Consider the following 18,568-nt stretch of genomic DNA (forward strand, 5'->3'; position numbering starts at 1 on the left):
TATCAATTCGTACTTTAAATCGTCAACGAATTCTATCAATTTAAGAATATGTTAAAAAATAGAAATAGAATGTGTAAATAATATATAAAAAACATTCACCAACCTGGCCAATTGATTAATCCATTGTCCACATCAGCAACGCAGGCACAACCACAACCAAGAAACATGGCTTGTGATTAATCACAAATAAATGTAAAAAAAATCAAAGCAAAACAGTAATGTAATGTGTATGGGACAATGCATTCGTGCGAAGTGCATAGCTGGCAGAGAGAGAGAGAGAGAGAGAGAGAGTATATGTCGAGGAGGGCAAGAGGGCGGGTCTCGCTGGCAGGTAGTGCAGGAGCTACCCCGAGGCAGCTGTCGGGCGCTCGCGGTGGTCGTAGAAGGCAAGCGGGGGTTCACCAATGACGAGTAGCCAGGCTATTCCTCCCAGCATGTACTGCTACCGTCATGGTCTTGACCTCCCCTCAGGACGTTTAGTAACTTCCCTGCCCATCAACTCATCTCCTGGCTACAAAGTGGTGTTGTTGGCACCGCTACGTGTCTTCACGGTCTGACCTTCTGCAGCATGTTCTTGTGACTGGGCCACAAAGAGAGAGAGAGAGAGAGAGAGGTGCTGATGCTGTGAGTAGCCATGTGTCTCGCTGTGGCCACCGGGTTCTCGTTGCTATGACTGGGCCCACCATTGCCATGATATTGGAGGGTTTACCTGTCATGAGTTGCGAGGCTTGGCTATGTCAAGATCCCTGTAGCTTTTGTGAGATATGGTGAGGTAGAGGAGAGTACATGAAGAGAGTGCAGAAGACAGCAGGAGTAATAGACTAGGAGACAGCAATTGCGAGCACAGAAGAAACAGGAGCAGCCGTTGGGCGCGAAGCCGAGAACTAGGACGTGACTGGCGGGACAGCTGGCGGTCGAAGGAACTGGAGGCAGTGGGCGGGACATAGTCGACATGGCTAGTGCGAGCGGAGCTGGGTATCACGGAACTTGCGAGCGTACCTTGACAACGGCCTGCAAGGCGGGAAGCCCCAAAGAGAGAGAGAGAGAGAGAGAGAGAACGTATCTTGATAATGACCTGTTGTACACGATGGGGACGACCCTCGTACAGAACACAGAGAGACAGGGAGAATCGAGAGCGGAAGAAGCAAAGTGAGTTATTGTGGTGGACTATGTCGCCTATTGACAATACATTCGAATTTGGCAAACCAAGAGATCTTGCTCAGGTTTGGAAATGTTGAGAGAGGTTCGGGAAATGGCAAACCAAGAGTTCATAAAATAGATATTATAGTTTGGTTAATGTAGACACAAGGCACAAACATCATATCCTTTACCAACGCCAGTGTAGAATCTAAATCACAATTAAATAATTGGGATATTGCATTGTTGTCGATCATCTCAATGAATGTAGTCAATTCATGCATACTCAATATGAATAGTCGTGCAAAGACAATGTTTGCAATTATCATCTCACTATCCTTCCTCTATTGATCAATAGAGCATGTTGATAATCATGACCAATATACTTTTGGTATGGCAGCAAATGAAGGACAATGAGGAGCGTGCAACCATCAAATATGGGGCAAAATACGAACCAAAAGTAAACTTCAAACGCCAACTAACCAAAACATTACAATATACAAACATATACATCACAAATGAGATATTTTTAAAACATTACAATGTACGAAAAACCATCGGATAAATAAGAAACTCTTCTATTGATAATTCAAAAAGCAATTTAATTCCACCTTCACAAGATTTATATGTTAAGGAAAAATGCCACACAAATTCTCCACTAGGGCATAGGGCAGGCCGAACGCATTTGCCAAAAATATTGCACATGGTGGCAAAATGTTTTCTTGACCGGTCACGTGCTCGCATACAATCTCTCTACTACCATCGCGCAGGGTGACGGTTTGAGCGAGAGAGAGAGAGAGAGAGAGAGAGAGAGAGATGGCCACCACCCCAGCTTCGGAGTTCAAGTCACCAAGGCTTGCTCCATTTGCATCCCCGTCTTCTAGCTCTGCTTCTTCGTCCTCCGTCGCTGCTGCTGCCGCCTTCGTGTCCCCGCGCTTGCCTTCTCGCTACTTTCGCCCTACCCTCGTGGAGCTCTGCGTGCCCCTCCTCGCCAGGCAACCGCATGTCCTCTCCCTCCTCGCCACCGTTCCCCCTGACATCCGACCCCTCCTCGTCTCCAAGCTGCCTCTCGACCTCTCTCTCGATGACTGCGCCAAGGTAATTCTTTTGTTTCTATGTCGATTTGATCACAGTTTGTGAAAGCATTGCAGTCTCCCAGTAACCAGATGAATGAATGAATGAATGAATGAATATGAGAGAGAGAGAGAGAGAGAGAGAGAGAGAGAGAGAGAGAGAGAGAGAGAGAGAGAGAGAGAGAGAGAGTTGCCGTCGTCTGCTGCTGAATCTGGGTGGTGGACTAAGATGTCCATACCAAGAAAGTGAAAAGGCATGCTGTTTAGCAACACGTTGGTGCTTTCGCTGACCCTCAGGATTTCGTATGTACGTATGTACATTAAAAGGATAAGCCCTCTCAAAAGCAAAATACGAGCGATAAAGGACATCTGGATCAAAGTTGCCATACAGTGCCAAGCCTCAAATTGATCGATCACAGGATCCACCCTCACGCCTTGTGTTTGACAGAAAGGGCAAGGTGATTACTCGTTCAGATAGGTCCTACCCATGCTTTGCCTCTAAGAATGAGGATTAGGCTTCCACCTCAAAATCTGAGTCTCATGGGCAGAATGCATTTGCTGTCTTAGCAGACTTCTTGGATGATGGAGTGCTTGAGGCATTGGCATCCAACTTAGGCCAAATTAAGGCAGAAATAAGCCTCAGATTTACGTTTTTTTGACATTGTACATGAAGATCGCCACTTGGAATGCCTGTGGGTTTTGCTCTTGCAGCAAACAACATGATATCTGGTGTGTTTTGCATGAAAATAAATGGGGTATGCTTTGTGCTATTGAGCATGAGAGAGAGAGAGCAGTTCAATGTAGATAATGGAAGAGACAGGTAAAGCAGCCATTTGTGGCATCTTCTCCAAAACCTAAGAATCGATGACTATATGCTACTGTGGCACTAAAGTCCATACTCAGGAAATGAAGACCCCGACTTGTCTAGTCACTTGGCAGGAAATTCAGACATCAAGAGTTCGTCATACTTGATGTAGAAGATACATCCACCATGGGAGGTCTCGGGGTGTTGCAGCATACTGCAGTTGAGGAGACCCCCTACACAAAGCCTCTAGATAAAGAATTCCAGGCTTGCTAAAGTCTCGACCTCAATTGAAGCAGCGTATCAGGCTACTTAGATTTACTAGTATTGGAAGACCATACTTTATTTGCGTTCTCAATCACCCATCTCTTATCGTAAACTATCTTACGATAGACCTAATTAGTTGATTGCCTCAGAAAAATCATCCACGTACACTAAAGCCCTATCCGAGCATGGGGACAAATCCTCAAATGCGTGCAAAAGGGATGCTGCCAAAGAAATTCCTCCAAACCAGCCCAAATCAGCTGGTTACTCTGGGGAACTTGAATATTCTTTCATTCATGGAGCCAACAGATCAACGTTGATTAAGCTGGTACTTGCTCAAGATCCAGAGATCATTATTACAAGATGGCACGACACATAGGGGAGGCAGGCAGACATAGCTTATTGACTTCTTCCAAATGGTGACCACACACAGTACCAGCACAGAGGGGGGTGTGACAGTCCAAGGAACTGAGATCAGAGCAGCACGTTGACCACACAGACCGGGGTACTAGACATAGAGGCTACACTAGAGAAAGATGAGGGAGATCTGCCGACGCCATGGCCAGTAGTTAAAGCAGACAAAGTCACTAGTGATGACCATTTTTGGACGTAAGGATTGCAAGGACAATAGCTTCTTTCAGTCCCATCTCCCATTCCATACGACTCTATAGTCACAAGTGATGGCAATTATGCCCCACCCCCCATCCCCTGTCAATATCCCATTTAGCGTCACTTGTGACTATGCTGGTAGAGAGGGGAGTCAGACCAGATACTACCCCTACACTATCTACTTAGGGATTTATGACATACCCTACTCCCCAATCCCCACTGGATGGAGTTAGTAGATCCATAGATTCCAAAGAGAGAGAGAGAGAGAGAGAGAGAGAGAGAGAGAGAGGGGGGGAATTTTTAACATTCTGCTGTTGCACGTGCAATCTGCCCCTACGCACAGACAAAGAAAGCAGACCTGCCTCTGTACACACAGAGAGAGAGAGAGAGAGAGAGAGAGAGAGAGAGAGAGTGGACGAGACGCGATAGAGGAGCAGCGATGGCGGGCCTTCAACCCCCGTGACCTAGCGACCAGATCGTGGTCTCTGCGCAGCCGCCGAACCTGTCCGTGCCTGCCGCTGCTGCGCCCGTCGGTACTTGCCGCTGCTGCGCCCGCCTGTTCCTGCCGTTGCTACGCCTGTCGCAGGTACGCCCGCCCGTCGGTACCTGCGCCTGTCAGTCTCTGCCCGTCGTCTTGACCTGCGCCCGCCTTCATCCACGCCTCACGACTGCTCGCCGGACGTCTGCTGCGCCTTTGTGTGCCCGCCTTCGTCGACGTCTGACGTCTGCCCTGCTGGTTAAACGCTGCCCGTCGCCTGTACCTGCAGTGCCCTTCCACTCTGCACCATCGACGCCTGCCCTGTGCCTGACCCCGTGGCGCCTGCCCCGTCGACGTCTGACCTGTGCAGAGTGCTCCGCCTGTGGTTGACTGCTCTGCGTCAGCGTGCAGGGCTGACGCAGCCCCGTTTAAGCCTCCTGTGTTTGACCCGTTACACGGCGCCCCGGTTCATCTACGCGTGTCTGGCCTGTTCTTCGTTGCAGTCCTGTTGCTGCAGCCGGGTGGTGCACTGATTTTGCAGGTCTGCGGGACCTGCACAGCGAGTGAGAGAGAGAGAGAGACAACGAGAGAGAGAGAGAGAGAGAGAGAGAGCTCGTCCTCTGTGTGAAGACAGCAGTATGGCTGGCCTGGATTTGGATTTTCTTGACCGGACGGTGGCAGCCCTTGGCCTTGATTCCGATGCAGAGGAGCCGGAAGATATGGTGCCATGCACGGAGGAGTTGCCGCCGAGTTCTGAACAGCCGCCTGCCGGTAAATGCTCCAAGCCTACGCCTGATGAGCCAATGAGTCCTCCGGAACGCTCCTATGCGCAAGTGGCCTCTGATCCGGTGGATTCGCAGGAAATCGACTGGGAGCATTTGCTGGACTTCGCCAATACTCTCCTTGGCGATTATGTCCAGCATAATACCGAATCTTTTTCTGTTACGGGAACGGATGATGTGCTGGAAGCCACGGTGGACCCCAAATCAGTCTTGCGATCCTTCTCGGTGTTCTATGACCGTGCAGTTATACTTTTCTTCACTGGCAGGATCCCAGTGCTTTCGCATATTCGCCAGTGGCTGCACCATCTATTGCAAGGGGAGTCTGTTGAGGAGATCTTCCTTGGACCTCGCGGGTTTTATGAGGTCCTGCTGAAATCGGAAATGCATCGCGCTGAGCTCCTGTCCAAGTTGCCGCTATTCTTTGATCGCCGCTTGGTTCATGTTGTGCCATGGCGCCCCATGGCCGACTTCCAGCGTCTGCTTCAACGCGAATGCCCGGTGTGGGTAGAGGTGGAAAACTGTCCGGTGGTCTATTGGCCCATGTTGAAGGATGCGATGGCAGTTGTGGGAACAGTGCTGGTTCCCCCAAGCCTCAGGGTGATGAACCGCAACCGTTTATGCATGCTATGGGACACGGCCAGGAAAAGGCCCGCGTGGCTTCGCCTCAATTGTTCGGGCATGCATCCTTTGTATTTTCGCTTAAAATGGGGCAACTTTGCGGGCCACTGCTTTTCATGTGGTAAATTGGGGCATTTCATGGCCGAATGCCCTGAAAAGCAATCGTCTTCGGATGATGCGCAGGTTGTGCTGCCCAAGGACGACATGGTGCTTGATGCCACGCCCCAGGAAGCCCTTCAGTCTCCTCATGTCATGGATAAAGGCAAACAACAGGTCCTAAGTGTGGATTCCCGTCGCACTGACTGGATTGAGGCACGTCCTCAAAAAGGTAAAAAGTTGGATGCAGGCCTGGCGGATCCTGGGCCTCCCGCTTCCTAGGATTCCGTGCGCACGTATACGCGCCGGAAAGAAATGGCCACTTCACAGCAGGCTCCGCGTCCTAGGGCCCCGTCGGGCCCCCGCAATCAGTCTCCAAGGAGAGCCTATACCGACGGCCCCAGAGGCCCACCTGCCAAGCTGGCGTTCGATGCCAAAGGAAATGTTATTACACCCTGGGATCGGCGTTATCCCCGCCCCTCTCCCAAGGCAGTGGATTGCCCTTCTACCTCCAAAGCAGGTCGCCAGAATTCTTTTGCAGTATTGGCTGATTTTCTGGATGAGGGTGTCCTGGATGCTCTCGCGGAAAAGGTGAAATCGAGGCAGCAGGTGCCTCGTTCCTGACTTCCTTCTTTGAGGATACATGAAGATAGCCACGTGGAATGTGCGAGGCATTTGCTCTCGCCATAAGCAACATGCCATGTGGACCGTCTTGCACGAGAACCAGTGGGATGTATTGTGTGCAGTTGAGCACAAAAGTCACGGTGAAGCAGGAAAAGTGATGGATTGTCAGGGATTCCGCCTGTTTTATGCAGGGACCCATGCTACGTACTATTCGGGCGTGCTGATGATTGTCCATGAGAAATATCAGCCTGTCCTTGTTAAAAATGATGTGCAGGGCCGCTTTCTGGTGATCGAAGTCTTATTTGAAGGAGAGATTTTATGGCTGTTGGGCCTCTATGCTCCGAATGATCCCGCATCCCGACGGGATCTTTGGTCCACTTTGCAGGGCTCCATGTCACTCGGCCGAAGGGGATTCTTGATGGGAGATTTCAATATGTGTGTTGACTCTTCTCAGTCCACTTCAGGGCATTCGGTAATGGATACGCCGGAAAGCCGGGTGTGGAGTTCTTTTGCTTTGCACGTGCTCAAGCAAGATCTTTGGTCGTGGCTTCACCCTTCTTTTTCAGGGTTTACTTTTCATTCCGCACAATATGCAACTACCTGGTCGCGGCTGGACAGAATGTATATCATGCAGGGCGATGACTTTCTTCCCGACATGCTGGAAATGAAGGTCTTGCGGCAATATGCGTTGTCGGACCATTTCCCCCTCCAGCTTGAGATGCGGGCACACTCTATTGCACCTTTTGTGCAATTCCTGGATAGGCTCCCTTTACGTTTCAACTCCTCTTATTTGAAGCATTCAATTTTCCAGGGCTATATGCAGCAGCTGATTGAGAGGTTCTTATTGGACTTCGCCTCTGAGGGCTGGCCTTCATTTGCACGGCTGCTCTCTAATGTGCAGCGGGTTGCTCGCCAGTATGGGATCCATCATGCCTCGCTTTGCCGCCGACGTCGACATGCAGCAGAAGACTTACTGGCTTTGGTCCGTTCCTTGCTCCTGGATTCCCCTGATGATGATTTTCTGCTGTCTCTGGAGAGGCGGTTGGCCCATCTTATTCAAGTGTTTCAGTTGAAATCTTATCAACAGGCCAAGTTGCACAACTTGATGGACACAATGCAAGATAGCGCCTGCCAGTCTCATAAGTTCTTTCGCGCCTTGCATGCGTCTCCGGCCCGCGAAAATATGACCAGACTCCAGGATTCGGAAGGTCGCATGGTCACGGATCCGCAGACCATTGTCACTATGTGCAGAAACTATTTTATGGAACTTCTTGGTTCCTCTTCCTCGCCTTCTAGCCAGGTTACGCATGCCCGTGCGGTCTTCTATCATCTGGTCCACCAGCAGGTCCCAGTTGATATGCAAGCCGCTTTGGAGACGGATATTTGCGAGGAAGAGGTTATGGACGTTTTGTTGCACCTGCCGAATGATAAAAGCCCTGGCTGGGATGGTCTCACTAATGAATTCTTTCAGACCTCGGCCACGCAGTTGGCAAAGCCATTGGTGGCCATGTTTCAGCAGGTGTGGGAAACGGGGGTCATGCCCTCCTCGTGGAAAGAAGGCCTTATCAAACTAATTCCAAAGGTCCCTTCGCCGTCAAAGTTGCAACACTGGCGACCAATCTCTTTGATGGGCTCCATGTATAAAATCTACTCCAAAGTGCTGGCGAATCGGCTCCACAAGCACCTTCCAGCTATTGTGCATCCTCTCCAATATGGTTTCATTAAGGGCCGCAACATTCTGCATAATATCTTAAATGTGCAAATGGCTATTGACTATGCGCGGCACTCCGGTCAGGAAGTGGTATTGATCCAATTGGACTTGGAAAAGGCGTTTGATTATGTGGACTGGTCTTTCATTGCAGACCTCATGTCGGCTATGGGCTTTGGTACCCGAATGTCCCGATTGATCTACACCATTAGTGCTGAGGCTTCCTCCAGAGTTATGCTTAATGGTGGAGTTACAGAGCCATTTGTCCTTGCACGCTCGGTCAGACAGGGTTGTCCTTTGAGCCCTCTCTTCTTTGCCCTGGCGACTCACCCGGTCCTTTCAATGTTATCCTCCATGGCAGCCTCTGCCCAGCTGGCCGGGCTGTCTCTTCCGTTGGGTTAGCACTTCGTTAGCCAATCTTTGGCTGATGACACCTTTATGATTTTGCAGGCGGACAGGGACAACATTCGAAGGGCATTAGATGTTTGGACACTCTTTGGTCAGGCCTCTGGGCTTCGCATCAATGCCCTTAAGTCAGCCCTTCTCAGTTGTACGGAGCCTGATTTGCAGTCCTTAGGCTGGCAAGGCCAGGTGGTTTCCCGTGGCTCCATTGTCAGGCATCTTGGATACCCATTGGGGGTGGATGTACGGCCAAAAGCCCTGCTGGAGTGGATTTCACAAAAATTGGCGGCGAAGTTTATGTATTGGAAGTCGCAAGCGTGGCCATTCCATGTCCGCCTCAAAGTGGCCCAGACAATCATGCTTCCAATGCTAACGTATTTCCTGCCTTTGTTGCCTTGGACTCCTACTACTTTGAAGGCCCTCACTCATCCCATCCGTTTCATGCTATGGAAGAAGGATTCACTGCAGGCCGGCATTTCCTGGATTTCATGGTCACACGCATGTACCCCTAAGCGCATGGGTGGCGGAGCGATTTTGGATGCACACACTCATATGTTAGCTCTCCGTTGGTCCCTTTTTCGTGCCATGTGTGTGGATCATCACCCTTGGACCCTCATAGCCCGTTATTTTCTTGAGGACAGCGGGCTCCGCCATGGCAACACACGGCTTCGGGCCTCCTGGTGGCATGTCCTTAATGCTGACTCTCGTGTTTCCAGTCCCTCTTCCTCTTTGTTACTGCACTTGGTCGGCTCTTGGAAAGTGGTGCTCCAAAAGGCCCGTTGGCACCCAGTTGGGGACCGCTTGCAGACTAACTCCTTTCAGCTGGAATTGTTGGCAGTATCGAGACTCCTTTCATGGGAAGATAAACATCAACTCAGACCAAGATTTAATCGCATGGCCCGTTTAGGTGTGATGTCGGTTGCGGATGCTACCCTTGCCACTCGCAATGTCCTCGTATCATTTCGGACTGCTCGGCGACTCTTTAAGATCCCGCGTGGATACCGTGATTTGTGGGAGCAGCTTTTGTCGAAGCTTCAGGGTCGGCAACCCTTTCCTGCCTTGACTGTGGATCGCCCTTGGCAGGACTGGGACCTTGCAGGCCGCCTGAGTCTGGAAAAGGCCTCTACTAATCAGGTGTATCATCTTCTTGTTCAAGATCACCAATGGCTGGGAGAGAAAGCTAACACTGTTTGGGGACTGCGGAAATCGCTGTCATGGTGGCACAAAACGCTGATGGAGGGCTGGCTAAATAAGACACCTTTCAAATGCAAGGTTTTTCTTTGGCGGGTAATGATTGGTGGTCTTTCTCTGGCCTCGGCCCTTGCCAAGCGTCGCATCTCGAATGGCAATTGTTTCTTCTGTACCACACCGGCGGAATCGGCCCGACATCGTTTTCTCTCTTGCCCGCTCGCCAAGAATATCTGGTCACTCTTGTCGCACATTTGGCGCGCGGTGGTGGGATCCTCGCTAACTCCTTTCGACTGGGTTTTTGTGCGCCCGAAGTATTCCGCACCGCCACAGTTACATGAGAAGATCTTATTTCACTTTTTCAGATATTGGGGATGCTGGCACATTTGGACCACGCGCAATGCTTTTCTCTTTGATTCGGCCTCTAATGTACCCCGACATATTGCCAGGCTTAAAGGGCTCTTGCATTGGCAGCTAGATATCATCCGACACTCCGACTTGCTCCCTCGAGAGGATTTGCATCCGTGGCATATGGCAATTGCCTCTGGGTCGTTGCCATGATTGGTGTAACTTTTTCAGTGCATTACTACGGGGCTTCCCCACACGTTGGCCTAGGGCCCTCGTGTATCTTGTAATCAGAAAAATAGAGAGAGAGAGAGAAAGAGAAAACCTCTTCACATGATGGCTTTGTGTCATCATGTATCTTGTAATCCAGTAATCTTGTATTTTTTTCGTAATTAATACAATTACCTTTTACGAAAAAAAAGAGAGAGAGAGAGAGAGAGAAGAGAGAGAGAGATTACGGGAGACTGCGAGAGCGATGGCGGAGAGACGGACGGCGACCTGCCATGACCCTTCTGCTGCAACGACCTGATGTCGTGTGCTGGCTCGATCGGGCCTGCGCCTGCGCTATTCTGCCCCGCTTCTGGACGCAGGCTGAGGCAGCCGCACAGCGAGAGGGAGAGAGTGAACGAGTGGAGGCCATGCCCCTGTTCCTGTTACGTCGACAACTGAGGACTGCGACACGCTCGACCTCGACCTGCGTCCTGTCTCTCCTCCTGCTCAAGCCGTCTAATGTCACCCTATCTTCCTGTGCGTAGTCAAACCACGTCATCGCGGGTCCCTGCTTCTGCACGTCGACCTTCAAACCACGTCATCGCGGGTCCTTGCTTCTGCACGTCGACCTGTAAGTACCCACACAGAGAGAGAAAGAGCGAGTGAGAGCCCACGACCTGCAGGCAAGTCAGACGGTGGCTCTAATCTCATTTCTGCTCTTGCATGTCTGCTATTCCGTTTGCCCTGGTTTTGTGTTGCTGCCCTGCTCTGCATCCAGCAGTCGATCTGCCTTGGGATTACACCGCCAACATATCTGCTCTGCTACTGGACATTCGACCTATGTAGAGACTTTCTGGCTGGACAGAGGTGCAGATTTCTATCACAGCAGACAGAGATCTGTGATACAGCACAGACACAGAGAGAGAGAGAGAGAGAGAGAGAGAGAGAGAGAGAGAGAGAGAGAGGGATGCTTGTGCTGTTTCTGTCTTCTGAGAGATCTGTCTTCCATGAGCTTTGGGCGTTGCATCCGACCTGCACAAGTAGTGATACAATATGGTTGGTTTGGATATGGCTTTTATCGACCAAATGGTGGCAGCCCTTGGTCCGGATTCTGATACAGAGGAACCAGAGGATATGGTTCCTTGTACAGAGGAGATGCCTCTTGGTCCGGACTTCTAGCCTGCGGGCAAACGCTCCAAGCATATGTCAGAAGAGACAATGGGTCATCAGGAGTGTTCTTATGCTCAGGTTGCCTCTGACTCTGTGGATTCGCAGGATATTGACTGGGAGCATTTACTGGAGTTTGCCAACACTCTGCTTGGCGAGTATGTCCAACATAATCATGAAGCTTTTTCTGACTCTGGAACTGAAGATGTTCTGGAAGCCACGGTGGACCCGAAAAATGTCTTGCGCTCTTTTTCGGTGTTTTATGACCATGCTGTTATACTCTTCTTCACTGGCAGGATTCCAGTGCTTTCCCATATTCACTAGTGGCTGCACCATTTACTACAAGGGGAGTGTGTTGAGGAGATTTTTGTTGGGCCCCGAGGCTTCTATGAGGTGCTGTTGAAATTTGAGAAGCATTGGGCTGATCTTCTATCTAAACTGTCATTGTTCTTTGATCGCCGTTTGGTCCATGTTGTGCCATGGCGCCCTATGGCAGACTTTCAACGCCTGCTTCAACGTGAATGCCCGGTGTGGGTTGAAGTGGAAAATTGCCCGGTTGTCTATTGGCCTTTGTTAAAGGATGCCATGGCCGTTGTGGGAACTATTCTGGTCCCCCCAAGCCTAAGGGCCATGAATCGCAACCGTTTGTGTATGTTATGGGACACTGCTAGGAAAAGGCCTGCATGGCTTCATATTAATTGCTCTGGTATGCATCCTTTGCACTTTCGTTTGAAATGGGGCAACTTTGCAGGACACTGCTTTTCGTGTGGAAAATTGGGGCTTTTTATGGCCGAATGCCCAGAGAAGCAACCATCTTCAGATGATGAGCATGTTGTGCTGCCTATGGAAGACATGGTGCTTGATGCTCCATCACAGGATGCAACCCAGCTACCTAAAGTTCTGGAAAAAGGTAAACAACCTGTTTCGGGTTTGGATTCCCGTGGCAATGATTGGATAGAGGCACGTCCCAAAAAAGACAAAAAGGTTGATACTGGCCTGGCGGCTATTGGGCCTAATGTTTCACAAGATTCCATGCGCACGTATATGCGCAGGAAAGAAATGTTGTCTTCAGAGCACGCTGCGTGTACTATGGTTTCTTATGCTCCTCGTAATCAGTCTACTCGGAAAGTATATACCAACGGTCCAAAGGGCCCACCCGCTATGTTGGCTTTTGATACTCGAGGGAATGTGATTACACCATGGGATCGTCGTTATCCCTGTTCCATCCCCAAGACAGTGGATATTCCGTCTACCTCTAAAGATGGTCGTCAGAACTCTTTTGCCGTGTTAGCTGATTTTTTGGATGAGGGTGTCCTTGATATTCTGGCAGAAAAGGTTAAATTGAGGCAAGTGGAGTCTCGTTCCTGATTTTCTTTTTGAATACACATGAAGATAGCCATGTGGAATGTGCGAGGCATTTGTTCTCGCCATAAGCAACATGCCATGTGGACTGTATTGCATGAGAATCGGTGGGATGTCTTGTGTGTGGTAGAGCACAAGAGTCACGGTGAAGCAGAAAAAGTTGTGGATTGCCATAGGTTTCGCTTGTTTTATGCATGGACACGCCGGGCATTATTATGGTGTGCTTATGATTGTACATGAGAAATATCAGCCGGTTCTTATTAAAAATGATGTACATGGCCGCTTTGTGGTGGTGGAAGTTTTATTTGAAGGAGAGATCTTATGGTTGCTGGGCCTATATGCTCCGAATGACCCTTTATCCCGCCGAGATCTTTGGAATACCTTGAAGACCTCCTTGTCACTTGGCAGACGGGGTTTTTTGATGGGGGATTTTAATATGTGTGTTTATTCTTCACAGTCCACTTCACGGCATTCGGTGGTGGACGCTCCGGAAAGTCGGTTGTGGCATGCGTTTGCTCTTGCTGTACTTAAGCAAGATCTATGGTCCTAGCTACACCCTTCTTCTACAGGGTTTACTTTCCATTCGGTGCAGTAAGCAGCTACATGGACGTGGTTGGACCGAATGTACATCATGTAGGATGATGATTTTCTTCCTGAGATGCTGGAAATGACAGTCTTGCAGCAATATGCCTTGTCAGGCCATTTCCCTCTCCAGCTTGAGATACTTGCACAACCCATTGCACCTTTTATGTATTTGTTGGATAGACTCCCTTTACGTTTCAACTCCTCTTATTTGAAGCATTCACTCTTTCGAGGCTATATACAGCAATTGATTGATAGATTTTTATTGGACTTCGCCTTTGAGGGCACTGCTTCCTTTGAACGATTGCTCTCTAATGTGCAGCGGATTGCTCGGCAATATGGGATCCACCATGCCTCTCTTTGTTGGCGGCGTCGACACGCAGCGGAGAACTTACTGGCTTTGGTTCGTTCTCTGCTGGTGGACACTCCAGATGATGAATTTCTGCTGTCACGGGCGCTGCGTTTGGCTGATCTTATTAAAGAGTTTCAGTTGAAATCTCATCAGCAGGCCAAATTGCAAAATTTGACTGAGAATTTGCAAGATAGTGCTTGTCAAACTCATAAGTTTTTTCGCGCTCTGCATGCCTCTCCTGCTCGAGAAAATATGACTAGACTCCAGAATTCAGTGGGTCAAATGGTCACTGACCCTCAGACTATTGTTAATATGTGCAGGAATTATTTTCTAGATCTTCTTGGTTCTTCTCAGTCACCTTCTGACCAGGTTACGCATGCACGTTCAGTCTTCTATGATCTGGTCTGACATCACGTTCCACTTGATATGCAAACTACTTTGGAGACAGATATTTGTGAGGAGGAGGTTATGGATGTTTTGTTGCGCCTGTCTAAGGATAAAAGTCCCGGTTGGGATGGTCTCACCAATGAATTCTTTGAGAGTTCTGCTACCCAACTGGTGAAGCCATTGACGGCTATGTTTCAGCAGGTTTGGGAAACAGGGTTCATGCCTTCCTCATGGAAAGAAGGGCTTATCAAATTGCTTCCAAAGGTTCCTTCGCCATTAATGTTGCAACATTGGAGACCAATCTCTTTGATGGGTTCGATGTATAAAATCTTTTCCAAAGTGCTGGCGAATTGGCTCTACAAACATCTCTCGGCCATTGTGCATCCTCTTCAATATGGTTTCATTAAGGGCCGCAACATTCTGCATAATATCTTAAATGTGCAAATGGCTATTGACTATGCAAGGCACTCTAGTTAGGAAGTGGTATTGATCCAATTGGACCTGGAAAAGGCTTTTGACTATTTAGACTGGTCCTTCATTGTAGAACTTATGTCTACTATGGGCTTTGGCACTCGGATGTCCTGCTTGATCTACACCATTAGTGTGGCGGCTTCTTCGCGAGTTATGCTAAATGGTGGTGTTAGAGAGCCTTTTGTCCTTGCACGCTCTATGAGACAGGGTTGTCCTTTCAGTCCTCTCTTCTTTGCCTTGACGACTCATCCGGTTCTTTCGATGTTATATTCCATGGCAGCTTCTGCTCAGTTGGCCGGATTGTCTCTTCCTTTTGGTCAGCACTTCATTAGTCAATCTTTGGCTGATGACAGCTTTATGATTTTACGTGCGGACAAGGACAATATTTGCAAGGCATTAGATGTTTGGACGCTCTTTGGTCATGCTTCTAGTCTACGTATCAATACTTTCAAATCAGCCATTCTCAGTTGCACGGAGTCCAATTTACAGTCATTGGGCTGGCAGGGACAGGTTGTTCCCCATGGTTCCATTGTCAGGCATCTTGGGTACCCTTTGGGTGTTGATGTTCGGCCAAAACAACTACTACAGTGGATTTCACAGAAACTAGCAGTGAAGTTTCTGTATTGGAAGTCGCAAGCATGGCCCTTCCATGTTCGCCTCAAAGTGGCTCAAACAATTATGTTGCCAATGCTCACATATTTCTTGCCATTGCTGCCTTGGACTCCTACTACTTTGAATGCTCTCACTCGGCCCATTTGTTTCATGTTATGGAAGAAGGATTCATTGCATGCATGTATTTCGTGGATTTCGTGGTCGCATACATGTACCCCCAAACGCCTGGGTGGTGGGTCTATTTTGGATGCCGAAACTCATATGTTGGCACTTCGTTGGTCTCTTTTTTGTGCCATGTGTGTGGAGCATCACCCGTGGGCCGTTATAGCCCGTTATTTTCTTGAGGACCGCGGGTTGTGCATGGGAATACACAAATTCGAAGCTCCTGGTGGCATGTTCTTAATGCAGACTCGCGGTTTTCGAGTCCTTCCTCATCCCTGCTTGTTCATTTGGTCGGCTCCTGGCAATTGGTTCTCCAGAAGGCGCGTTGGTATCCAGCGGAGGATCGCTTACATACTAACTCTTTTCAACTGGAATTGTTGGTAGCCTTGAGATTACTTTCATGGGAAGGCAAACATGAGCTCAGACCAAATTTTAACCGCATGGCCCGTTTGGGCTTGACTTCAGTGTAGATGCCACCCTTGCTAGTCGTAATGTCTTCATATCGTTTCGTACTGCCAGGAGGCTTTTTCGAATCCCTCGTGGATACCATGATTTATGGGAACAACTTTTGTTAGTGCTCCAGAGTAGGCAACCCTTTCCTGCCCTTGCTGTGGATCGCCCTTGGCAGGACTGGGTCCTTGCAGGTCGGTTGAATTTGGAAAAGAACTCGGCTAACCAGGTGTACTATCTTCTGATTAAAGATCATCAATGGCTGGTTACTAAAGCTAATACTGTATGGGGGTTGCGGAAATCTCAGTCATGGTGGAAGGCAAGTGTGATGGAGGGCTGGGTGAACAAGACACCTTTCAAATGCAAGGTCTTTCTTTGGAGGGTAATGATTGGTGGTCTTCCTCTTGCCTCGGCCCTTTCCAAGCGTCGAATCTCTAACGGCAATTGTTTCTTCTGCACCACTACTGTGGAATCGGCCCGTTATCGATTTATCTCTTGCCCTCTTGCTAAGAAAATCTGGTCGCTTTTGTCAGCAGTTTGGCGAGCTGTGGTTGGTTTCTCGATGAGCCCTTTCGATTGGGTTTTTGTACGCCCAAAATACCCCACACCGGCATAGTTGCATATGAAGATCTTGTTCCATTTTCTTAGATACTGGGGATGCTGGCACAATTGGACCACTCGGAATGCCTTTCTTTTTGATTCGGCCTCTAATGTTCTGGGACACATTGCCAGGCTTAAAGGCCTCTTGCTTTGGCAGATAGATCTCATTCAGCACTCTGACATGCTCCCTCGGGAAGACTTACTTCCTTGGCATATGGCAATTTCCTCTCTGTCTTTGCCATGACTTGTGTATCTCTGTCCGCGTTTTGTACTGACAGTTTACACACCATGGCTTAGAGCCATCGTGTATCTTGTAATCATGTAAACTTGTACCTTTTTTTCGTAATTAATACAATTACCTTTTACGAAAAAAAAAGAGAGGAAATTTAGACACTGCACCACAGAAACACAGAAAAGACAGCATGTGTGAATAGTAAGGCAAATAACAGCTGTGAACTAGCCATGATGATGTCAGGGATTAACTGCTGAAATTCAGGTACCATGCACACAGATCACAGAAGAAAGAAAAGGTGTGAATAGAAAACAATGGCAGCTGTGAACAAGCAGTGAATGCTGGTTAGGGATTAAGCACTGGAACTCAGTTTTGTCAACTCTGTGCAATAATTGCAGTTATCTAACTCTTGCAGTCTTCAGGTGTTGGCAGCAGTTTGCAATTATATTTACCAATGGCAGAGATCACTGCTGTGGGAACCCTCAGACAGATGAGGGACAAACTGACGAAAGATTATCAGGGAGCCAATTGGAATGGTGGTACAAGTTACCTTCATTGCCCTTCTCACCTGGGTCAGATGGATTGTGTTTTGGTCAAATGCACTTTCAGGAGATCCCAGGTGAATTATCATTGAGTCTAGATTGGCCTCTCGTTGACAGTAGATGGTGGCTCAGGCTGCCTGTCTTTAGGAAAGGGCTGCAGTACTTTTCGCTTTATGGGATAATGATCGGTTCTTTCAGGCCTGGTTGGAGGTGGATGTGTTGCCAGAGGAGGAAGGCGGTATACTATAAGTCCAAGCAATAGAATGTGACATACTGGCTTGTTGGACAGTCCTTAGTGAATGAAGATATTTATGAGTTTTAGCTGTCATCTCTCAACCACGTCAGGGGTTATGGTTGCTGTCTGTTAGCAGTTCTTGTCCTTGCTGTTCATATAGGATGTACGTGCCGATTTTCAGGGCTTGTGCTTTGTCAATGCAGGCTTTGTTGTGAGACATTTTAATGTAGTGGTTTGCCTGCTCATGCTACTGCCCTGTACTCAGTTATGCATGTTGTGGAGAAACACCTAGGGGATGTCTTAGCAGTAATGGCTCTCAAACAAATTTATTTTCGTGGTTCAGTTAAAAGGGACTTAATTAATACATAGAGAGGTACATAGGACCATTTGGATAGGATGCTTATAAGAACTTGCTGAATTATTTTGAGGCTGTTTCTCCACGAGAGGTGTGTGCTTCAAAAGAATGTACTTGCTATACAAGAATTTCACTCCTACCTTTACAAAGTGGATTGTGAATACATCAAATGTTGTCTCAAGGGTTCTAAGGTATAGGATGGATGGATTTGATAGCTGCTCTGCTATGTGAAAAGGGTGATCTCATCCTGATCTTTAATGATGGGTAGGGCTAATGGCATCTTTGGTCCTGCAAATTTGCCCTATGGACCAGATTTTGACATGTCCTTTTCTTCCTTGAAAAGGGGCTTGTAATTGTATGAGTGGCTGGGAGTCTGAAGAGGTGGAAGAACTCGTAGAAGAAGGAGTCACATCCGCCAAAGGGGAAAGGGAAGCCGTAGTAGGAGGAATGGGTGGGGTGCGAAGGGGTATCCTGGAAGGAAGAGAAGGTAGAGAAGGTGGGAGGGGGTCCGGCGATGTCGAAGAAGCACCTGTAATAGAACCATCAATCGGATCCTCAGAGGCCGAAGCCTCATCAAAGATCACATCCCTGCTCACCTCAACCTTCCGTGTCGTCGGGTCGTAGAGCCGATATCCCTTCGTGGCCGTGCTATAGCCCACGAAGATAAGCTTTCTCGACTTAGAGTCGAACTTCGTCTTCCTCTTCTTGTCCACATGGACAAAA

At 48.7% G+C, this 18,568-nt stretch overlaps 1 protein-coding gene across 4 annotated transcripts in view; it reads left to right on the plus strand.

Annotated features, from left to right (window-relative positions):
- The first annotated feature begins 312 nt into the window (after positions 1-312).
- Positions 313-18,568, plus strand: part of LOC148014775 (uncharacterized) — a 42,361-nt gene continuing 24,105 nt past the window's right edge. The window contains exons 1-2 of one of the 4 annotated variants that reach the window (XM_087667098.1): positions 313-1,223; positions 1,538-1,597. In XM_087667098.1, the coding sequence (XP_087523224.1) occupies positions 1,071-1,223; positions 1,538-1,597 (213 nt within the window). In that variant the 5' untranslated portion in view covers positions 313-1,070. Of the gene's footprint in view, positions 1,224-1,537; positions 1,598-1,740; positions 2,236-18,568 lie in introns of those variants that run through there. The other 3 variants (XM_087667099.1, XM_087667097.1, XM_087667100.1) reach the window with 3 other exon arrangements.

This window comes from Lygodium microphyllum, chromosome 25, assembly GCF_053477565.2.
Source record: "Lygodium microphyllum isolate KBCC chromosome 25, Lygodium_microphyllum_v1.1.10, whole genome shotgun sequence".
Lineage (NCBI taxonomy): Eukaryota > Viridiplantae > Streptophyta > Polypodiopsida > Schizaeales > Lygodiaceae > Lygodium > Lygodium microphyllum.